The sequence below is a fragment of the Ceratotherium simum genome, chromosome 33, assembly GCF_057802395.1.
Source record: "Ceratotherium simum simum isolate JZ-2026a chromosome 33, ASM5780239v1, whole genome shotgun sequence".
NCBI lineage: Eukaryota > Metazoa > Chordata > Mammalia > Perissodactyla > Rhinocerotidae > Ceratotherium > Ceratotherium simum.
Window position 1 is genome coordinate 7,749,359 of NC_141932.1, and position 25,288 is coordinate 7,774,646.

The 25,288-nt window shown below is 37.1% G+C and overlaps 1 protein-coding gene across 1 annotated transcript; it reads left to right on the forward strand.

The window, feature by feature from the left end:
• Positions 1-6,196: 6,196 nt before the first annotated feature.
• LOC147912759 (vomeronasal type-1 receptor 4-like) lies at positions 6,197-9,172 on the forward strand. Its single transcript, XM_087422337.1, is given in 2 exon segments — positions 6,197-6,219; positions 8,281-9,172. Coding segments are annotated over 2 exon segments (915 nt in total).
• The last annotated feature ends 16,116 nt before the right edge of the window (positions 9,173-25,288 follow it).

A 25,288-nucleotide genomic window follows, 5' to 3' on the forward strand; every position in this document is an offset into this window, starting at 1 on the left:
ATCTCCAAAATGTATAAAGTACTCATGCATCTCAACAACAAAAAAACTACCAACCCAATTAAAAAATGGGCAAAAGACCTGAACAGACATTTTTCCAAAGAAGATATACAGATGGCCAACAGACACATGAAAAGATGTTCAAAATCACTATCAGGGAAATGCAAATCAAAACTACAATGAGATATCACCTCACGCCCGTCAGAATGGCTATAATTAACAAGACAGGAAACAATATGTGTTGGAGAGGATGTGGAGAGAAGGAAACTCTCATAAACTGCTGGTGGGAGTGCAAACTGGTGCAGCCACTATGGAAAACAGTATGGAGATTCCTCAAAAAATCAAGGATAGAACTACCATATGATCCAGCTATTCCACTGTTGGGTATTTATCCAAAGAACTTGAAAACACCAATTTGTAAAGGTACATGCACCCCTGTGTTCATTGCAGTGTTATTCACAATAGCCAAGACTTGGAAGCAACCTAAGTGCCCATCAAGGGACGAATGGATAAAGAAGCTGTGGTATATATACACAATGGAATACTACTCAGCCATGAGAAACGATGAAATCCAGCCATTTGTGACAACGTGGATGGACATTGAGGGTATAATGCAAAGTGAAATAAGTCAGAGGGAGAAGGTCAAATACCGTATGATTTCCTTCATTAAGTAGTAGATAATAACAACAATAAACAAACACATAGGGACAGAGATTGGATTGGTGGTTACCAGAGGGGAAGGGGGACGGAGGAGGGTGAAAGGGATAATTTGGTACATGTGTGTGGTGATGGGTTGTAATTAGTATTTTGGTGGTGAACATGATGTAATCTATGCAGAAATAGAAGAACAATGATGTACACCTGAAATTTTTACAATGTCATAAACCAATGTTACTGCAATAAACAAAAAATTAAAAAATAATAATAATACTAATTACAATAATAACAAACTGCTTTAAGCTTAAAGTATGTGATGGACTGAATTGCCTCCCCTCAAAATTTGTTTGTTGAATCCCTAATCCTTTATATGGCTGTATTTGGTGATAGGGCCTTGGAAGAGGCAATTATGATTAAAAGAGGTCATAAGGGTAGAGTCCTAATCCTGCAGGACTAGTGTCTTTGTTGTTGTTGTTGTTGTTGTTGTTGTTGAGGAGGAGGATTCACCCTGAGCTAACATCCGCTGCCAATCTTCCTCTTTTTTCGCTTGAGGAAGATTAGCTGAGCTAACATCTGTGCCCATCTCCCCCTTTTTTGTATGTGGGATGCCTCTACAGCATGGCTGATGAGTGGAGCAGGTCTGCGCCCGGGATCCGAACCCGTGGACCCAGGCGCAAAAGTGGAGCATGCAGAACTGTGACCACTTTGCCACAGGGCCAGCCCAAGGACTAATGTCTTTACAAGAAGAAGAAGAGACACCAGGAGTACACATCAACAGAGACATGGCAGTGGAAGCCACAGTGAGGAGACAGCTGTCTGCAAGACAAAAAGAGAGGCCTCAGGAGGTATCAACCCTATCAGCACCTTGATCTTGGATTCTCCACCTCCAGATTTGTGAGAAAATATTTTTTTATTCTTTAAGACACTCAGCGTGTGGAATTTTGTTATGGCAGCCCTAGGAGACTAATACCAAGTCTATTTATCTGATATGTATATCACCATGCTACTTGTTTAATTAGTTAAAATTACATGTATTTTTCTTTTTTCTAATTTAATCCATATATTTTAGCTATATTTCTTGAAAAAGTATCCAATTGAATATACTAAAATATGCTTGACATTAACAGGAGTAATTAGTCTATTTTTGTTAGATATAATAATGGATATGTTTCAGACCTGACTTGCCAATTTCTCATGTGTTCTTCATTACACTTGTTTTATGTTTTTAGTTTTTCTACCAACTTCTTTTTATTGTTTTTAAAATAATTCTGTATCTTACCACTTTTACTTGGGGTTTGTATATTCATTATGCTTTAGTTTTAATCCAGAAATTATAGCATACTGTTAAAAACTAATGAGAGTGATATTTTTTATACATTTAACCTCCACCTGGACAACATGATGGCAACCCAACCAACAATAATCTATTAACCTCCTCCCAGTTTGTTTTGTATTATTGATCCATACTAAAAAAGTTTTAACATCACAAGCGAGTCATAAAACCATAGCTCAATGAAATTTCAAAAACTGAACATACTGCCTATGTAACACATGTCTCATAAAACACAATACGGTCAGCACCTCCCCCACAGCCACATTTTGCACCTCACAGTCACCGCCCTAACATTAAAGAGTATTCTCATCTCTAACAGCATATGTAAATTTCAGCTGCTTTTTAAAAAATTTTACATAAATAAGAAGGTGTACACTTATTTGTTTTTAACTTTTTCTTTCCTTATGTTTTTTAATGAATGTATCTGTGTTGTTGCATGTTGCTGTGGTTTATTCATTAATATTGCCATATAATATTGCTTTGATGAAATCTCAAAGCATTAATTTCATCATTACACCGTTAATGCTTATTAGAGTGTTTTCATTTTGTACCTGTTAGCAACAGTATTGGTATGTAAATTCCAGAAATTTCCTTTAATGTGTCGTGTACAAACAATAGTTGAGTATATTTATATGTTAGTGAAATTGTTGAGCCATATGTATACATCAGCTCAAATTTATTAGACTGTGAAACATTTTCCAAAACATATTTTAATACTAAATTTTTACACCCGCCAGCAGTGTACGAGATTCCTGGTTTATCCACATCCTGACAACACTGCTCATTTCTGTCATTTTCATTTTAGTCTTTTTTTTGGTGTGTGATAGTAGCAGATGATGATTTAATTTACATTTCCTTAATTACTAAGGATTTGAACATGTTTTCACATATTAAATAGTTTTTTGGTATCTTTTTAGAAGTGTTTTCTGGACTGTAGTTCTCATTTTTTCATAATACTTTGTCTATCTTTTTCCTGTTTATTTTTAGGAGATTTTATATTTGTTGGATACAAATCCTCTCTTGCCTTTTTCAGTCTCTCTCTCAGTCTCATCTTTTGATGAAGATCAGTTCTTAATTTTCATGTAAACTAATTTGTCATTTCCCCTTTAGATTAGGGCCTAGTGGATGTCCTACACATTTATACTGGGGAGGAGAGTTCTGGGCATCCATTCCCAAGGAACTGATACCCCATTTGGTGCCAGATAGCTTGAAGGAGGTGCAGGATCAAGGTGCCTGAGTACCTACCCTGGTGCCCTGTGTGCATATGCCATGGAATGGATAGGAAGGAAGACAAGCAATGGAGGGAGAGGTGATCAAAACCCCATAAAAAGGAAAGCATGGAGTAGTTGGGAGGAATGATTTGTGGTAGAGGTTCTGGTCTTAGATGGGCCTGAAAGTTGAGATGACCTGTGGTCCTGGGCCTCACTGGATTCTACGTGGTAGTTCTGAGACCCAGGATGGTGGAGGGACTAGGATGCAGCTGCAAGTTTAGCCCTGGTGTGAGAGGGGTACTTCTTGATTCCTCTGGGAGCATAATCTACAACTGCAGCATTTCAATGGAAACCTCTTGGAGCACAGGCACATTGAGGAGGGATTTTCTAGACCATGAGGGTTACTCAGCTGAAGACATTGTCCTGGGAACATGCCTCGTTCTGTACAGGGAGGCGCTGGAGGGCCTACACCAGTTTGGAGACAGGAGACCTCTCTAATGACTTGTTTTCCCTGGGCAAGCTCCTTCTCCTGGGGAGATATGATGGAGGCACTCAAAAGAAAAGTAACCAAAACATGGAAGATATGACATGTGGGGACACAGTGGGATATTCTCTCTTATAGCCATGTGCAAGGGCCCTTTAGCAATTCCCCACTCAGAGTGAAAAAGTGTAATCATTAGGTGAAGGAATCTCATGTCTCAAAAAACATATGGATAATCCACATGTGCACAAATCATCAAGATCAATGATGCACATGACCGGTTGTGGGTGATAGCAGGAGACAGACAAATTCAACTCTGTAAATGTACAAACAGGAGATGTTTCCATAAATATGGTTCACTGACATCCAACATGGATATGATGTAGTATTTCTGACTATGTACTTGAAAATATCTTCTTTGTACATCACTGCATGAGGAGGGGAATTTGATTGGCTAACCCCAATATGAAAATATTTACGTACATATTGAAAATATCCATATATGTTAATAGTGTCTATGTGACATACTCTGAAATAGTGTGACGTATTTTAAAATTGCATAAAAAATCAGATACAACTCAAACTGCTAGAAACTAGTTAAGAGTCAAGTTATGGCTACTTTTACTGTATTTCATTGTGTAAATATTTTAGCAAACTTATTCTTACATGTATCACTTTTTCATTTATGACATAAATTACCACAAAATTAGCAGCTTAATACAATACCCATGTATTTTCTCACAGTATATAAGTCAATATTGTAGCTTATTTGGCTTATCACTCTGGTTAGGGTCATATAGTCCCCAAATCAAGATGCAGCTGACCTGAGCCCATCTCTTCAATCTCAAGGGAAGAATCAGTTCCCAGGATTGAACAGTTGTTGGCTGAATTCATTTCCTTTGGTGATTTATGCGTGCTTCCAACTCCAGTATTCAAACACAGAAACAGTATATTAAAGCTCTTAATATTTCTCACATCTAACACCTTCTTTGGCCACATATCTCTGACTTTTCTGGTTTAAGAGCTCCTGTGTTTACTTTGGGCCGACCAAGACAATTTAGCATGAATTTCTATTTTAAGGTCACCTTATAAAGAGAACTGTAACCTTAAGTACTTCAGCATACTCTCTTTTGCTGTGTAACTTTACACAACCACGGAAGTTACACCAGGGATTGCAGATCTGCCAATGGCTAGTGAATTTTTTGGATGAAAAACATTTTTTAAAAAAAATTGTTAATACACCTAGAAAAATGTTAGCACTTTTACCTCTTAGTATGGTTTAGATAAGGGTAAAACTAAACAACAACAATAACAACAAAAGAGCACTTAGAATTTATATTCTGGAGTGATGTCAGCACATCCCCCACACACAATTTAGCAGTCATTCATGAAGAAAAGTGTCTTTGTGGGAGCTGTGGGATCCAGGTAGGAGGTTGCAAAACCCCAGTGGAGCCCAAGACTGAGGAGGAGCACTTTGAGAAATCAGGAGCCAGCACTGGGGGCAGGGCCGCTGACTGTGGTGCTGCCTACCGGCCAGAAACTGTGATGTCTCACTGTGGACTCAGCTCTAGTCACACTTGTTTGTGGTCCTGCCTCTGGCCACTTCTGCCAAGGGACTCAGGAAGAGCCATGCCCATCTGCGCCTGAGGTAATTACCTGCCAATCTCAGACCCAACTGTGGTCCCTGAAGCAGTCTCATGAGCGAATCCAGACCTGCTTTACCACAATCTAGAGGGAGTTCTGCCTACGAGGGACCTGCTCAGGGGCCTGGCCATAGCCATGCCCATAACACCTCCTGTAACAGGCCCACTAAATTCAGATCCAACTGCAATCCCCGTGAAGCTTTCCCATGACCCAGCTCGAGCTTTCCTCTACCATGATCTGGAGGGAGTTCCTCCCACACAAGGAACCCCCAAGGGACCAACCCAAGGGATTTGAGAGGAGACGCACCTGCAGGTGCTCCTAGTAACACCCTGCAGACCTCAGACCCAACCCCTGTCCCTGAAGCAGCCCTTTGTTCCAGCACCAGATCTACTCAAATATGGACCAGAGGCAGCTCTGCCAACTCAGGGACCTGCCCATGGACCCAATGGAAGCCATGCCTGCCAAAGGGACACACGTAAGGGACCCAAGAGGTGTGATGCACACAAGCGCCCCTGGTAACAGGCTTTAACTTGCACTGGAACTTTGGTCCCTGAAGCAATCCCACTACCTGTCTGGCTCTAGCCCTGTTATACCCTGGTCTGGAACAGTCCTACCCACCCAGAGACCAGCCTAGTGACCAGGTAAGAGCATACTCAGGGACCTGGGGGAGTCACACCCACCTGCACCTCTGCTAGCAGGCCTGAGACCCACAGACCTGATTATGGGCCAAGCATCAGCCTCAGGTACTTCACAGCCAGTCCTTTAGGTATCAGAGCCCAGTATTTCCTGCTCCCTCCCTGTGAGATTCTTTCTACCTCCAGAGACCAAGGAAAAGAGGGAGTATCTCCGAACGCTGCTAAGTTTTCTTTGGAGATGACAACAAGAAACTTGTCATTGTTTATGGCAATTAACAACTGGGAAAAACTTTTCACAAATATTTTCAGCTTCCCAAGCCTGTCCTCTTGTTGCAGCTACAGGTGAAAAGATAATTGCAGTTCAGAGGGGAGGTGAGGTCACAGTACCACAAACCCCTTTCTGGTGGTCTCGCTGCCTCCCACCCTCTCATGCAGCATCAGCTGTGGTAAATACTACACTGGCCTCTTTCCTGGCAGCTGGAAGGAGTCAGGTGAGTATTTTCCTTTCCAGTTTGAGAGGCAAAGTCTGCAAGCAAGGAGGGGTGTCAGGAATCTGGGTAAGTGATGATATTGGGAAAAAAGAGATTCTTCTGTATTTGATCTGATCCAGTGCCAAAGCCATGCAGAAAGGAAGATTGATTCTGAGGCTTGAGCTGAGCTAGTAAAGAGAGAGGAGTGTGTTAGACCCAACACGATCCCTGATGCCTCCCAACGTGATTTAGTGTAATCCTCACAGACAGTGATTGTTGCTGTTTAATCCAAGTGATAATGAAATCTCACTTTTAATGTGGACCATGGCTGTAGGTCTAAAACATATCTGCAGTCAGGCTATGTTACAGGGATCAGGGACCACACTTGCAGGATTACGAGAGGTGTGCCTAGAACACCTCCATGATTCATAAAAGCTAGAATAAATCTAGAATTATCAAATCCTTCACAGAACCAGTGCATAGGAATGATAATTTCTGGAAGAGAAATGTTTTCTCTAACTCTGGTTGTGTGAAATAATTAATGGAGACATTATGTTTTTCAACTGAAAATATCCATGATCTATTGATTTTGGTGAGACCATTTTTCATCTTCAAATTAGGAAAGGAGCATTTAAAGAAATGGTAATGATACAAAATGGATTTCAGATAGCAGTTAGACACAAAATTATCTTGGGTCTATACTCTGGTTTAAAATATTCTCATATCAATTATAAGCTCTGAAGTTTCAATTTATAAAATATGAAAGTTTTCACACCTTGAAGATTCATTTTGTGTGCATGTCATATTTAAACATGTTCCACAAGGCTTGCCTTATTACTAATACTTTTTCTTAAATGATGTTAATAAACAAGTTAGTTTATCATTTCAAATTAGTAATATTGAGTTTCTACCTGACAGTACTCTATCATATATTGGTGTTTCAAGTCCAGGGTACAGAAGAGCATTAAGTGATTCTTGACATATATATCATTTCATTCCTGCCATAAAAGCAAATTAGTGTTCCTATAGCTGATCCAATATAAAGTCAATAATGCATTTTGTCAATACAGCTTGTTATGGAGCAGGTCGCTGGGGAGTTCTACCACAATCAGTGCATCTAGATTCTACTAGGATATTTAAAACTTTATCCATAATTGGTATATGCCTATAAAATAAAAACTTACACATAATGGAAACTTGTTACAAAAATATAAAATAAAATACCTCCAATGTAAAATGATGGAACAAAGTATGAAAATATCTAAATATACACACGCACTTTGAAGAATGTATCTAATTAGCTTTGTAGATTGGCATTGTGGTCAAATGCACTGACATTATGTGAGCCCAGCCAGTTCAAACCTCCACTATTCCTATAAAAATGGTTGGGATTTGACAAATCACTAACCTTGCACTGCCTCAGTGCTCCTTCTCTTTTCATTGAAAATACTAGGACTGACCCTCTCAGGAAGTTATGAAGAACACGAGCTGAACGCACACAGCCTTTATAGTAGTGAACCACATTCTGTAAAAAGCACTTTATTTTATTTTATTTTTTTTTTTTAACAGAAAACCATTCATTTTATTGCAGTAACATTGGTTTATAACATTGCAAAAATTTCAGGTGTACAAAGCACTTTAAACATTTAACAGTCAATACTTGAAAACCTGTTAGAAAATAAAAATTATAAATAATTATTTCTAAGTAGGAACTGAGGTAAAAGGAGAACAATATTGAATTTCAGTTGACATGATGCATGTAGCTCGTGCCTTACTTCTCATGCACAAATCTCTGACTCAGAAGATGACTGTCACTCCTTGGGATTTGACAGAACGGCCTCCAGGGATTTAGCATAGGAATGATCCTTTTATTACAGCTGATAGTTGGAATTCTGGGGAATTTTTCTCTTCTTTACCATTATCTCTTCCTTTACTTAAAAGGATACACATGTATGTTCACAGATTTGATTCTCAAGCACCTGATGGTAACCAACTTCTTAGTTATTTTTTCTAAAGGAGTCCCCGAAATAATGGCAGGTTTGGGGTGGAAACATTCCTTTAGTGATTTTGGATGCAAACTTGTTTTCTATGTTCACAGAGTGAGCAGGGATGTGTCCATTGGCACCACCTGCCTCTTGAGTGTGTTCAGGACCATCATGATCAGCCCCTTGAACTCTAGGTGGGCAGAGCTTAAAGCGAAAGCTCCCAAATACACAGAAACGTTCAATGTCTTCTGCTGAATCCTGAACATGTTGCTAAATTTTATGGTTCTTTTGTATATGTCGGGCAAAAGAAGTAACACAAACATCACAGGGGAAAAAGATTTTGGGTACTGTCATTCTGTAACTCAACACAATATCACACAGTCATTCCATGTAGCCTTAGTATTATTCTGTGACAGTTTCTGCTTGGGGCTCATGATCTGGTCCAGCAGCTCCATGGTTTTCATCCTGCGCAGGCACGGGCAGAACGTCCAATACATTCACAGGAACAATCCCTCCCCCAGATCCTCCCCTGAGACTACAGCTGTGCAAAGCATCCTCGTCTTGGTGTGCACCTTCTTATTTTTGCGGACACCCTCCTCTATCATCCACGTTTGTTTGGTGGTTTTAAACAGTCCCAGTTTGTCACTGAGGAATGCTTCTATCCTAATCAATATATGTTTCCCAGCTGTCAGCCCCTACATTCTCATGAGCTATGACCCCAGAGTATCTAGGCTCTGCTTTCTGTGGAAAGGAATATAATAACTTCAACTTATCCTGAATGTGTAAAATGTATGTTTATTAAATGGTTCTTTGTCTATTCATTAACTCCCTTCAATGTATAAGCACATTTATAAAATAGTCACATGACAAGAGAGTGGCAAATAAGAGTGACTGAGCTTCTGCTCCTAAATAAATGATATCATGAATGGTAACTTAAATGAAATATGATATCATTATCATGTTAATATTTATGTAATTGAAATTAATGTTTGCAACAAAGGATTAAGATTCTATGTATCTATTATAACTGCGATTCTGGAAACTGGAGATTGTAGAGAAGTCATTAAGAATGTAACTTTCAATCAAAATATGGTAAGTTTTACAGACATGAACCACTTATGGAATTGTAGAAAAGGTTCCATAAAGCAGGAACACCATTTGAGACTGTCATTTGGAAACTGAAGGAGGAAAAATTTTCCCATGAGAAAATGAACATTAAGTGAAACTGTAGGTTAGATTTATTTTCAGAGAGTAAAATGTTTGAGAGAAAAGTATGAGTTGTATATGACATCCTTAGATAGACCATACTCATTTGAAATAATATTTTATGATGGCAGAGAGTATCTTTAGAACACTTTCATGTAGAAATGACCATTAAAATTGGAGTCAGATAAATGAGACCATAAAAGTATGTTTTTACAGATTTTTAAGAGATATTATGTAAAGTGTTGCCTATTAATGCATTTCATCTGAGATAAAATTATATGGATTTTGGGATCTGTAGAAGGTAGATTATTTTCTATAATGTGAAGATGTCAATTAGACATGTTGGCAGAAACATGTTCCAAGTTTCACTTCCATGTCTCAAAGGTGAAAAAATAAGGTTATGGTGGAGACTTCCACTAACCTTGAAGAAGTGGGGGAATGTTCATTTGGAGGCGTAAGACATGAATCCATTTTGTTTATGCGATGCTGTTTATCTCTGGATATTCAAAGAAATAAAATGGATATTTCCTTAACTTTACAAATGATTTTAATATTAATTTTTCTATATTTATATTATAAAGCTGATACAAAGAGTTAAAGTTTCAAATATTAGAAACAAAGCATTTGTTTCACCTGATGGATATATATTGATCATTCTGTCAAGAAAATAGAGAAACATTCTAGGCTCACAATACACTTAGAAATATTTACAACATAAGAGACTCTAAACATTTGTGTGAGTATATATATACATTTGTTTGCTGGTATTTGAATGTATATACATATTTATGTGTGTGATTCTCGTGTTTATATGTGCACACTTGTATAATTTTAAAATCACTCAAATTATGCTTATTTTTTATCCATAACATTGCAAAATTGTAAATCAAGACATAAAAAAATACAAATAATGATAATAGCAAAACTACTTTAACTTTAAAGTCTATTTTATCTGATATGTTTATCCATATGCTAATTGGTTAATGGTTTAAATTTGTATAGAATATATTTTTCATTTTTTCCATATGAATTATTAGGTATCTCTCTTTGAAAATATCAATTGACTATGGTAAAATATTTTTAACCTTAGCGAGAGTAATTGTGTAGTTATATTTAATACAGTAATGGTTACATTTTGGATTGTAATTACCAATTTATAGTGTGTTCTTCATTACATCAGTTATATGTTCCTGGTTTTACTATCATAACTTTCTTTCTTATTAATTTTTTAAAATAATCCTACATTTGACCCCTTTCAATTTGGTAATTATACATTTACGATATTTTAATTTTTAACTTAGAAATTACAGCATACTCTCAAAAAATAATCAGAGTGTAATTGTTTAATATATTTAACCTCCACTTGGATGGTATCATGGCAATCCAACAATAATCCATTAAGCTCTCCATTTTGTTGTCAATCTGTATTTTTAAAAAATGCCAATGTCGGGGCTCGTCCGGTGGCGTAGTGGTTGTTTGCACATTCTGCTTTGGCAGCCCGAGGTTTGCCAGTTCGGATCCTGGGCGCGGACCCACTCACCGCTTATCAACCCATGCTGAGGCGACATCCCACATAGAGCAATTAGAAGGATGTACAACTATGACATACAACGATTTACTGGGACTTTGGGGAGAAAAAAGAAAAAGAAGCAGAGGATTGGCAACAGATGTTAGCACAAGGCCAATCTTCCTCACATAAAAAAGCCAACTAAGTGTTCAGTCTCTTAAAAAAAAAATGCTAATGTCATATACACAGGTCATAAATGCACAGCTCAATTAAATTGCACAAACTGAATATCCCTCTGTACTCAACATCTAGACAAAAAAAAATTAGAATTTGGTAGCATTCTGCAGAAACCACATTTTTACCCCACACATCACTACATTTGCTAGTTAACCAATATTGTGACATCTAAGAGCAAAGAAGACTTTCAGGCTATTTTTAATTTTACACGAATTTTGGTGTAAACAACATCCCTTTATTTGTTGTTTTTGTTTTTTTATTCCATATGATATTTATGAATTTATCGAAATTGAATAAAAAAGAATTAATTTAATCATTCCTCTGCCGATCTTCATGTGAGTTCTTTTTAGTTTCGGAGAAATTAGGACTACTTCTCATATGTAAATTTTTTTCTCTTTGTGAGAAATGTATGTAGTGCTTTTGGGTGTATACATGGTAGTGGAATTTTATGACAAAAGACTTACATCTACCCATTTGTATTACACACTGTGAAATATTTTCCAAAAGGCTTTTATTTAAAGCAGTTTCCACACCCACCAACAGAGCAAGAGATTCTTCGTTTATCCACGTTGTGTGAACACTATGTATTTTCTGTCATTTTCATTTGGTATTCCTGTTGTTGTCATGTTTCCAGGTAGGGATTTTACTTGCCTTTCCTGATAACTTAGGAAGTTGAATATTTTTTTCACATATGAAATAGACTTTGGGAAACCTTTTATTTTAAAGTGTTTTTTTGGAATATTTTCACCTTTTCCCTATTATCTTTCTTTTTCTAGTTGACTTATACAAGTTTTATATATGTGCCGTCTAAATGTTTTTTCATAGCATGATCTCTATCTCTTTCTATGTTTTGATGAACATCAACTCTGAATTTTACTCTAATCTAATTTGTCATTTTCCCCATTATATTTAATGTTTTTGTTCAGTGTCAGAAACATTTTCCCATTCTAAGAACACAAAGATGATCTCCTTGGTTTTCTTCTATAAATTACATTATTTTTATATTTTTACTTGGAAATCCACTCAGAATCACTTTGTTGTGATATGGGTAGCAAATGATATTGCTTTCCAATACGGCTAATAAATTTTAATTGATTTAGAAAATGTCACCTTCTGATTTTTTTTCCTTTTCTCTCATCAATTATAGCCTCACCAACTGGCATCACATCATCCTTGAAATGGACTTTTCAATGAATTCTTGTGGCCATTCTGCCCATCTCTTTCTGCTGCCTAAAGACTTTTAGCAATTCCTTGACATCACAAATCAAAGTCCTGGTGTCCAGAATCTTTAATGGGCATTTTTCTTGAAAGGACCGATTTTTCTAATATTTAAAGGGAGAAGTAAAGTCTGTTATGACATATTTTCCCCATGCAGCACTCTTGTTTTTTTATATCTTTTATCAGCTACTGTTCCAAACTATCCTATCAAAGATAAGATAACATTTTGTATAACAAATAGACTTCAATTCATATGGTTGTTTCTTTACCAGGGGTAAAGGCTGATTAATTACTTGAACAATATAATAAAGCTAATACCTTTATAGGTGACAAAAGTTGGGCAGGTTGTCTTATGAATCACTTTAAAATATTGGGGTTTCTTAAGCACATAGATCCTCAGCTGTGATGCAGATCTGCAGTGTGTACAAACCGCCCTAGGCCTGTTTGCAGTTCCCATGCTGTAATTGGGAAGGGTAACAGAAACAAATTCAAATGTAAAGTTCTTGCTGCAAGCTGTGACATCAAAAATTCAGTCTTTTGCTGCAGGCCCAAGATTCTCATGTGTTCTGCCACCATCCTTAAAACTGAAAACCTAATGCCTTTGTTACCAGATAGTATAAAATTTAAGACCCTTCTTCCTTCTTTTAGGAATTCAGGCCTCAGACAGGCAGAGCACCAAGTCTTGGCTGAAGATTGAAGGGAATATGAATTCTGGGCTGGCCTCTGTGTTACACTGCAAGCACCAGGAAATATGGAGGCGTCTGTGAGAGGCTGCTTGGAAATGAAGTCTGTGGAGAGCCCTATACATTGATACCACTGAAGGGGTTCAGAATGAGCCTCCCAAAAATGTGTCACTTTGAAGTGGATTATTATGAGCTGAAGACATGGTCCAAAAGACTGAGGAAGGGCTTTTAAACTCCCCAATAACCACCTAAAAGAATTTAGATACAGGGCCTGGTGCAAAAAGTGTTCTGTCACCAGAGATAACTACAAAAAGAATAGGCTAGAGGTGCTAAAGTGGGGGAGCTCAGCGGGGCCAGTTTGTTCAAAATCCTCTCTGTGTCCTATTGTCTCTGCATGGCATGACAAAGATTTACTTATCAAATATATGCTCTTTCACACTTCCTGTGAATTGTCTTAATTCCCTTTAAAGACCAAGACCACTACCTTTTTCTCTTTAGCTCAGGATGGCATATAATCATCAATTGCCTGTCTTTGACCCTCTCATGTCTATGTGAGGCTTTCATAAGTACAGCAGTAAATTTGTTTTTCTCCTGTTAATCTGTCTCATGTCAATTTAATTAATATACCAGAAAAAACAGTCTACAAGGGGAAAATTTACGTCCCCAGAAGTTTCCATGCCAGCTAGGAGAAACTTCACTGGCTCAATTTTGCTCAATCTGAGGCTGCTGTAGTGTAGTGATCCTGGAAACTCAGAGAAAAAGCCACCAGATGGTAAGAATTCTACATCAGTCTGCTAGATCTCTTTCTGCAGGGTCTAGTGGAAGTGAGAGTGGTGAGAGTTCTTTTTGTTTCCTTTTCTAAATTTACATTGGAAGGAGAAAATATTTGTGGAACTTATTTCTTTGGTATAGCAACTCTGATAAAGATTTTCTCTGAGTACTTTTGGTTCTTATTGATCCTTTTCCTCCCAGAGATGTTCAGTACTTTTTTTGTCTCTGTCTGTTGTGTCATTTGTCATAAGGAAGAAAACCGTAGAGTAGAATGCAGACATTGATACTATAAGCCTGCTCTTTGAGTCGGCCTCACAGACTGGTGCATTCACAGATATCACCAGACCAGCATCTATTTAGACAAACGTTGCTGTGGGATAATGTCCACGTGAAGTAAAGGCTATTGATAAGGTACAATCTTGGAAGACAAAGCTGAAAAATTGGTGGGCATAGGTTGAGCACTTAAAATATATTAGAGCACTTGTCACCAAACTCAAGGATTCCCATGTTAGGATAAGTTGCTCATGAAACAAGTTGCACTGACACTAGTTCATCTGCCAACCTTAGGAAAATTTCCACGCAGTGAGGTACTCTGTGAAACACCACACAATTCCCAACCCAGTGGAACATCCCTCTTAGGTATTCATTTGGCTCCAAGAGACCCAAGTCTTAGCTAAAGCAGTTACTGTGCATATAACAAAAGTTAGATGAGGTTTTCTTTCTGTCTTGTTCTATGTCTTTAGAATTTGGCTTTGTGACCAGTCAGATGTTTTCTTGAATCTCCACCAGCCAGAAGGAGAATGTATCAGTGTGCATCTTGGTGGCCAGTCAAATAGACTGGAGTTCCAAGAAAAGAAGTCACAAGAAGCACTCTCTTGTCTGACTGCCAGCTCTCAGAGAAATTTCTCCTAAGGAGTCCCAGCCCACAAGGGGATTTTGTCATCTTAACCTTCATTGTTTGTTAGTGCTGGAAAAGTCCTATTCCAGTAGCACCTGCCTGGTGTCACAGAGTAGCAGGTCTATGATGAGAGGTGTCTCATGGGAAACTGGAGAGCGTCTTCACTACACGTTCTTACTGCCTGTAGCACTGAAGAGCCTTACCTTCTTACACTAAATCTGGGGGCAAACTTTCTGGATCTTCTATTAGCTGCTTCTTTTGCACTGTTATTTGGGATTCCTTTTATGACCCTGGTTAGTCAAACAGGCCTATTGGTTTGTGTTATTGATGTTAATATAGGATCTTATGTGTCAATGGTCAGAAAATGGATCCTTTGAATTGGAGAAACTTCTATGTCTGAATTTTTTTTAGAGAGAGATCGCCTCCTAAATAATTGTCTTACTGGTGCCTATGTAAAGACCAAATTAAAAAGTGAATTTAAGGAAGAAGAAGGACTAGCCTTAGGGAATCCCTTAAATAAAAGAATAGAAATTAGACTAGAACAAAAATTAAAGATGTAAGAGGTACCTAAAACAAAAGACTATAAGACTGATGTAACTCCTACTGGTCCCCTCTAGCCTTCTTTATTAGAGTATTCATTCTAATAACACTCTGTCTGAATTGACTTTTCAATGTGAAGAGTCTATTAAATAGTTACCTCTTAAAATAAGACTACTTAATGCTACAAATGTTTCTCTTAAGATATCTTTTACTCCTATGTCAAAGTCCAATCTAAGGGCCATAGTTAAATAATGTCCTAAACCTAGTGAGGATCCTCAAAAGTTTTTCTAAATGAATTACCCTCTGAGATTTAGTGGATTGATAAAAAGGCAGAGAATAGGATGGGAGGCCATCAATCTGATTGAACTTGTGATTTGTAGCTGAGCACTTTCAAAGGACTTTGAAGAAAGACAATAAAGTCCATCAAGATAGTGGCCTTACAAATGTTCTCCTATCTACCTCCAAAGGAGGGCCCCTGTATCGCCCCCTTTCAGAAGTCATGAGATTTTGATGAGTTTTCTGGTAAATTGCTACATTATTCCCTTAAACAGCCAATGGAAGTAAAATTGAAATTAATAATAAACCTTGCCAAATTCTGGTAAATATTGGTGCTACATTCTTATTTTTAAACCTCACTCAGAACCTTCAGATGAGATCCTGGAAAAACTGGTGAAGCCAGCAAAATCTAAGAATTCTTACCAGAGTCAATTCTCCCAGATTTCTGTCTATGGAACAGTGCCAGCCAGAGAAAGAAAAAGTGTATATATTTTGCACCCTCTTTGGGGACATCTCTAATGTCCAAGAGGTCATTGAATATTGCCATAAATATTTACTGCTTGCCCCAGCTGAAAACAGACAAGAAATTTAAAATATTTTATTTTTAGTAGCTCAGTAGTCAAACGTGGGCCAAACTGGAAGTTGACATACAGAGCCTGATAAGAATTTATTTTTAGGCCTTCTCCACAAGCTAATATAAAATTATGTACCCAGAGGGAAAACAAAACCTTCTGAAGCCTTTGTAAAAGTTTCTACTAAAAGTGATAATGTAATTATATGGATATATAACACTATGATATCATTTAGGCTGCAACTCAATTCCTCAAAGAATAGAGAGTAACTGTCCTCATCTTACAAATCTTTGTGAAACTAGAAATGCAGCTCAAGAGGCAATTCATAGTTCACCTATTCCTTTTTACCAATCCCCAAAACACCTTTCCCTCTCAAAATGCTTGTAGATATTAAAAAAGATCAGGATATCAGAACCAAGATTGCCTCGTTCTTCAGAAAAAAAGTAATTACTCTAGACTTCTGATAATAGAAAAATACACCCCAAAACTCCAAGAAAAAATTTGCATTCTTTCTCTGTCCATTGAAGTTGTCAATCTTATCATGTCTTTGAAATGTAAACAGAGCCCACAATTGCCTGAGACTAAAGGAAAAAACAAGGGGGGAAAGAGGCATTTCTAAAATACAAACTACTAAAAAGGTTCTCTTGTTCAACTCTAGACCACACCCTCCTTAAGATTATTTGTCAAGGACCTTAAAAATCTTGTCCACAAACGTTAGCAAAAAAGTTGTTTTTTGTGTGTGTATGTGAGGAAGATCAGGCCTGAGCTAACGTCCATGCCAATCCACATCTTTTTGCTGAGCAAGACTGGCCCTGGGCTAACATCTGTGCCTGTCTTCCTCTACTTTATGTGGGACGCCGCCACAGCATGGCTGACAAGCAGTGCATTGGTGCACGCCTGGGATCCAAACACGAGCCACCAGCAGCAGAGCGCGCGCACTTAACCACTACGTCACAGGGCCAGCCCCCACAAGAGTTTTTAAGCAAGGAACTTCAACTTGTTCTGTCTGTCAAAGAACAATTATTTATGAACTTGTGAATTTTGTAATATACCTGATTTATGGCTAAAATTTTGGAATGAAAGCTATGAGATCTCTGTGTCTATCAGGATGTTTATGTATATCTATGTATGCATATTATAGATATGGTATTTTTCTACCTCCAGATGGTATTGCCAAATTTAATTTGTAGAAGAGTCCTATTTAATTGGCTTAGGGAAAATTAAGCACTTATATAAATTGAATTCTCAGAAATATCACAGAAACAAACCCAAATGATTTTCAGGTTCACATGATCTGGGAAAGTATTCAGCATTAAAGTTAGTTGAACTTTGTTGTTTTAATTAAAAAAGACATCTCTTTAGCGTTATCCACATTAAATATAACACTTTTATTCTACTTAGGCTTACTAAAGTTCAAAAAAGTTTATACTATCTCTTACAAAATTTGTCAGCCAGAAAAATAGCTTGGGACAATGGCTGACTTTGTCTAACTTCTCATGAAGTTATGTTGATAGTCTAAAAACATAATTGCTAAGGACAAGTAAATTGAATAGATGTAAGTAGGCTAAAAAGTTTTTAGGTGAACTTTTTAAATATTTTTTCCAAACCTTTCCAGTAACTTGAAACCTTAAAATTTTGCTAAATTAACTTAAATGATAGAAATTCAATGACTATCTAGATCATTTTTAAATAAGGTAAAATATTGAACATTAATTACTGAACATAAGTTTATCTACTTTTGGTTTCCTATTGTTTTTAGAAAAAGGAGACAGCAGGCTCAAAAAAGCTGTCACTTGTGCTAAGCCCTACATCAGCAAACCAGGACTTAGTATCTGAGCTAATTGCAGTTTCAGCCCCTCCCAAAATGTAATCTTTACCTGGTCAATCTGCAGTTCCTTTATTAGCACTGGTAAGGTAATCCACTTGATAGATCCCTTTCATCCCCTAAAGGAAGGTGACCTTGCCTGAAACAATTCACTTTTTCCTCCTTCTACCTATAAAAGCCATCCATTTTGTACAGCTCCCCAGAGCTCCTTTCTATTTGCTAGATGGGATGCTGCTCAATTCGTGAATCCTTGAATAAAGCCAATTAGTTCTTCATATTAACTCAGTTGAATTCTGTTTTTTTAACACTATTACAGAAGTAACATTATTTGAGTCCATTAGTAAACACGTCTTGTGTCACTTCGAAAGATTGTACTGTGAAGAACCATATGTCTCTAGAAATTATGAAATATACTTATAAATTTACCCATCTAAAGAATACTGGTATAACACAGATCAAACTGCTCATTACTTAGTTTTACTAAAAATTAAGTTTTCTAAGGGCTAGGAATCTTATTTATGTAATTAAAGCTACTAGAAATAACAAGAGAAACACCTCTGTATGCAGGGAAAGTAAGATATGTGTTTCTGGTAGAAAAAAAAGATATATAGCATGGAGATGCATTTTTTGAGGGAAATAAAAATTATTTTGTCCTAAAATACAGCTGGTTAATTCAGAATGGGATGGAGAAAAATCAAAGACAAACTATGGATATAAGAAAGTTGAAAAGTGAGAGAAAGATGGAAACATGTTTGGTCAAGTTAGCTAAAAATTGAATTGTTGTTATAAGGGTTTTACAATTAAGCTTTAATACCAATGGTGTACTTATGTAAAAATAAAACAATTTCCTTTCATCTGATATACAGACAAAGTTTTCTTGGACTATTGGTCTGTTCCTGATAAGAGATTGTGAAAGGTTTTTCTTTACCTTTGAAGTAATCTGCCTAGAAAAAACAAAGATCTTGTGTCTTGTCAAAATAATCACCTATGTTCCATGTTGTCTTCATCAGGTCTTTGATGACTAGAACTCTTGATAGTAAAGGAGCTAAGTAAAAGAACTCTGTAACTTTCATTTTTTTTTTTTTTTGTGAGGAAGATCAGCCCTGAGCTAACATCCATGCCAATCCTCCTCTCTTTGCTGAGGAAGACCGGCTCTGCACTAACATCTATTGCCAATCTTCCTCCTTTTTTTCCCCAAAACCCCAGTAGATAGTTGTATGTCATAGTTGCACATCCTTCTAGTTGCTGTATGTGAGACACAGCCTCAGCATGGCTAGAGAAGCGGTGCATCGGTGCCCGCCCGGGATCCGAACCCCGGGCCCGCCAGCGGCGGAGCGCGCGCACTTAACCACTAAGCCACGGGGCTGGCCTGCTCCGTAACTTTCTATATTGCTGTGAAATCTTTAACTGTTACTATGGTTAAATGGATAACTAAGTATTATTTCACAGTGACTTATGATCCTATTTGACCAAGGGTTTTAAAATCTTTTTGATATTTTTGACAAACTTCCGAAAATCAAAATTCTAAATAAAGTTTTTTTGACCTTTAACTAACCTTGAGATTTTGCAGAGAGCCCTTGGAACATCTCAAAAGATTTGTTCTCTCTCCTTATAAAAACAGAGACATTAAGCTAATTCAGTACATTTGATATGTTAAATTGTATGGGAAGCATTGTGGAATAAGAAGCAAATATTAAGCCTTCTTTATGGTGTACTTGTATAGGTATATGTTGTGTCTGATGTTTTTGCTGTAAGCATCTTTGCCGTAGACATCTCTCCTACAAGCACTTTTGAGGCATATCTAATTGGCTGTAAGGCAATTTTGCTATAAAAAAAATAAAAACAATTACTGACTGACAGATTGGGTTTCTTTCTTGTTATTTTCTGGTTTTATTTCTCCATTGAAAAATCAACCTCCATAAAAGATAAAAATAACTGGTTGACAGCTTTTTTTTTCCTGCCATTTTGGTCTTATTTCTCCAGTGATGAAGTTCTTGCAGTTACTCCCATTTTTATACGATATAAATCTTAGCTAGCTTTCATAATGGTCTAGAGAGTAACAAGTAAACACGGTGGTGGTGGTGATGGTGGTGACAGTGGTTTTAAAATAGATAGCATGTCTTCCAGTTAGAAATGTTTTATTGATGGCTTTATCAAGCTGACGGATGATGATGATTTGCCCCAAGAGTTGATTTCTTATTTTGAAACACACTACATGGGAGGAGCAAGAGAGTTGAAGGCCTATTCTTGGAGGTTGCAGGGTTGAAACCACATTTTCCACAGAACAAAGACAAGTGCTTAGTTAGGTACAATTCGCAAACACACAAAATAAAATCAGTTGTTGGTGCACTACTGCCATGAATCTACATAAACACATTTTATTTATTTATTTATTTATTTGTTTTTTAATTGTGAAATTTTTGTTTACATCCTTGTTTGTCAGTCACCACATAAATGCATCCCTTCAACCTTGTGCCCATCACCCACCCATCTTGCCCCTGGCAACCACCAAACAGTTCTCTCTGTCCGTGTGTTCGTTTATCTTTCACATATGAGTGATATCATGTGGTGTTTGTCTTTCTCTTTCTGGCTTATTTTTCTTAACATAATACCCTCCAGGTCCATCCATGTTGTGATAAATGGGATGATTTTGCCTTTTTTATGGGTGAGTAGTATTCCATTGTGTATACCACATCTTCTTTATCCACTCATCAGTTGAGAGACACTTGGGTTGCTTCCATGTCTTTGCTGTAGTGAATAATACAGCAATGAACATAGGGGTGCATAAGCCTCTTTGGATTGTTGATTTCAGGTTCATTGGGTAGACACCCAGTAGTGGGATAGCTGGATCATAAAGTATTACTATTTTGAATTTTTTGATGAATCTCCATACTGATTTCCATAGAGGCTGCACCAATTTGCATTCCCACCAGCGGTGAATTAGGGTACCCGTTTCTCCACACCCTCTCCAGCATTTGTTGTTTTTTGTCTTGGTGATTATAGCCATTCTAAGTTTGTAGCAGCATCATGCTGCTTTGATTACCATCACTTTGCAGTATGTTTTGAAGTCAGGGCTTGTGATGCCTCAGTTTTGTTCCTTTTTCTCAGGATTGCTTTAGCGATTTGGAGTCTTTGTTGCCCCATATGAATTTTAGTATTTTTTATTCTATTTCCATGAAGAATATCCTTGGAATTCTGATTGGGATTGCATTGAGTCTGTAGATTGCTTTAGGTAGTATGGACATTTTAACTATCTTTATTCTTCCAATCTATGTGCATGGAATATTTTTCCATTTCTTTATGTCATCATTGATTTCACTCAATAATGTCTTACAGCTTTCATTGTATAGGATTTTCACTTCATTGGTTAAATTTATTCCTAGATATTTTATTTTTTGTTGTTGTTGTAATTGTAAAAGGGATTGTCTTCTTGAGTTCTCTTTCTGTTAGTTTGTTTGTACCCTGCAACTTTGCTGTAGTTGTTGATTATTTCTAATAGTTTTTCAATGGAGTCTTTAGGGTTTTCTACCTATAAGATCATATCATCTGCAAACAGGGAGAGTTTCACTTCTTCATTGCCTATTTGTATTCCTTTTATTCCTTTTTCTTGCCTAAGTGCTCTGGCCAGAACCTCCACTACTATGCTGAATAAGAGTGGTGGGAGTGGGCACCCATGTCTTGTTCCTGTTTTCAGAGGGATGGCTTTCAGTTTTTCTCCATTGAGTATGATGTTGGCTGAGGGTTTGTCATATATGCCCTTTATTATGTTAAGGTACTTTCCTTCTATATCCATTTTTTGACAGTTTTTATCATAAATGGATGTTGGATCTTGTCAAATGACTTCTCTGCATCTATTAAGATGGTCATATGGTTTTTATTCCTCATTCTGTTAATGTGGCACATCACATTGATTGACTTGCGGATGTTGAACCATCCTTGTGTCCCTGGTATAAATCCCACTTGATCATGGTGTATGATCTTTTTATTGTATTGCTGTATTTGGTTTGTCAATATTTTGTTGAGGATTTTTGCATCTATGTTCATCAGGGATATTGGTCTGTAGTTTTCCTTCTTAGTATTGTCTTTGTCTTGCTTTGGAGTCAGGGTGATGTTGGCCTCGTAAAATGCATTGGGAAGTGTTCCATCTTCCTCTGTTTTTTGGAATAGTTTGAGAAGGATAGGTATTAAGTCTTCTTTGAATGTCTGGTTAAATTCTCCAAAGAAGCCATCTGGTCCTGGACTTTTATTTTATGGGAAGTTTTTGATTACTGTTTCAATCTCTTTACTTGTGATTGGTCAATTTAGATTCTCTGTTTCGTCTTAATTCAGTTTTGGGAGGTTGTACGACTCTAAGAATTTATCTATTTCTTCTAGATTGTCCAATTTGTCAGCATATAGTTTTTCATATTATTCTCATAATCTACTGCATTTCTGTGGTATCCATTGTAATTTCTCCTTTTTCGTTTCTAATCTTTTTTATTTGAGTCTTCTCTCTTTTTTTCCTGGTGAGTCTGGCTAAGGGTTTTTCAATTTTGTTTATCTTCTCAAAGAACCATCTCTTTGTTTCATTGACCCTTTCCACTGTTTTTTTATTTTCAATTTCATTTATTTCTGCTCTGACTTTTATTTCCCTCCTTCTGCTGACTTGGGGCTTTGTTTGTTCTTCTTTTTCTAATTATGTTAGGTATAGTTTGAGGTCTCTTATTTGGGCTTTGTCTTGTTTGTTAAGGTGGGCCTGTACTGCTATGAGTTTCCCTCTCAGGACCGCTTTTGCTGCATCCCATATGGTTCGATATGGCATATTATCATTTTCATTTGTTTCCAGATAGTTTTTGATTTCTCCTTTAATTTCATCAATGATCCATTGGTTGTTCAGTAACATGTTGTTTAATCTCCACATCTTTGTCACTGCCTGGTTTTTTTCTTGTAGTTGATTTCTAGCTTCATGGTGTTACGGTCAGAAAAGATGCTTGTTATGATGTCAATCTTCTTAAATTTATTGAGGCATGTCTTGTGTCCCAGCATGTGGTCTATTCTTGAGAATGTTCCATGCACGCTTGAGAAGAATGTGTAATCTGCTGTGTTTGGACGGAGTGCTCTATATAGATCTATTAAGTCCATCTTGTCAAGTTTTTCGTTTAAGTCCACTATTTCCTTATTGACTTTCTGTCTGAATGATCTATCTATTGATGTAAGTGGGATGTGAAGATCCCCTAATATAATTGTGCTGTTGTTAATATCTCCTTTTAGGTTTGTTGATAGTTGCTTCCTGTACTTTGGTGCTCCTGTGTTGGGTGCATATATATTTATAAGTGATATATCTTCTTGGTGGAGTGTCTCTTTCATGATTATATATTACCCCTCTTTGTCTCTCATTACCTGTTTTATCTTGAAGTCAACTTTGTCTGATATAAGTATGGCAACACCTGCTTTCTTTTGTTTGCCATTAGCTTGGAGTATCTTCTTTCATCCTTTCACTCTGTCTTTAGAGCTGAGATGTGTTTCCTGGAGGCAGCATATTGTTGGGTCTTGTTTTTTAATCCATCTCACCACTCTGTGTCTTTTGATTGGAGAGTTCAGTCTACTTACATTTAGAGTGATTGTTGATATATGAGGGCTTAATGTTGCTATTTTATGGCTCATTTTCTGGTTCTTTTGCATTTCTTTTGTTTCTCATCCTGTGTGTTTTGGACTACCAATTTGGTAGTTCTGTATGAAAGTTCTCTTAGTTTTCTCTTTATTACCCATGTGTGACTCTGTTCTGATTATTTGGTTAGTGGTTACCATGAGCTTTGTATAAAAAATCTCGTGGATGTGATAATCCAGTTTTTGCTGGCCTCTTATTCCCTTAAACTAAGTCGATTTGATCTCTTTCCTATTCCCCTTCTAAGTAATTGTTGTCATATCTTATTCCATCTTCTGTTGTGAGTTTGTGTTTAAAGTGATGAGGTTACATGTACTTTTGGCATTTTCCTTCCCTTCATCTTTGGTTTTATAATTAACTGTTTGCTAATCTATTCTGATAGAGAGCTGCAATTTCTCTGGTTTTGTCAAACTATTTTCCTTCTTGTTCAAAACTTTGTATCCCTTTTCTCTTTTTTTTCTCAGGCATGAGGGCCTTCTTGAGCATTTCTTGTAGTGGGGGTCTAGTGGCAACGAACTCCCTTAGCTTTTGTTTATCAGGGATAGTTATTATTTCTCCATCATATCTGAAGGAAATTTTCCCTGGATAGAGTATTCTTGGCTGAAAGTTTTTGTCTTTCAGAATTTTGCATATGTCGTTCCCCTCTCTCTTCACCTGTAAGTTTCTCTTGAGAAATTGACTGAGAGCATGATAGAAATTCCTTCATACTTTTTTTTTTTTAGCTGCCCTTAATACCTTTTTCTTTGTCATTGACTTTTGCCAGCTTTGCTACTATATACCTTGGAGAGGGTCTTTTCATGTTGATATATTTAGGAGATCTATTGATTTCATTCACTGGTATTTTTAGCTCCTTCCCCAGGTTTGGGAAGTTCTCAGCTGTTATTTCTTTGAACAAGTTCTCTGCTCTTTTTTCCCTCTCTTCTCCCTCTGGAATACCTATAATCCTTATATTGGATTTCCTAATTGAGTTGGATATTTCTCAGAGAGTTTCCTCATTTCCTTTTAGTCTTAGTTCTCTGTCCTCCTCCATTGAGAGCATTTCTGCATTGCTGTCCTCAACATTGCTAATTCTTTCCTCCACATTGTCAGCTCTGATGCTTAAGGCTTCCAGAGTTGTCTTTATCTCCTCTATTGTGTTTTTCATCTCTAAGATTTCTGATTGGTTTTTCTTTATAGTTTCAATCTCTTTTGTGAAGAAATTCCTGATTTAATTGAAGTGTCTGTCTGTGTTTCCTTGTATTTCATTGAGCTTTTTTATGATAGCTATTTTGAATTCTCTGTCATTAAGGTTATATATTTTTGTACTTTCAGGGTTGATTTCTGGGGGTTTGTCATTTTCCTTTTGGTCTGGAGTTTTAAATATATTTTTGCAAAGTGCCTGTCAGTGTTGGTGTATTTTTCCTCATAGTGAAAATATCTGGTCACAGTTTCCTCTTGCCACCACTGGGTAGGGGTCAAGAGCTGTCTATTCTGTGTCCACCTTGATCTGTGGGCACTC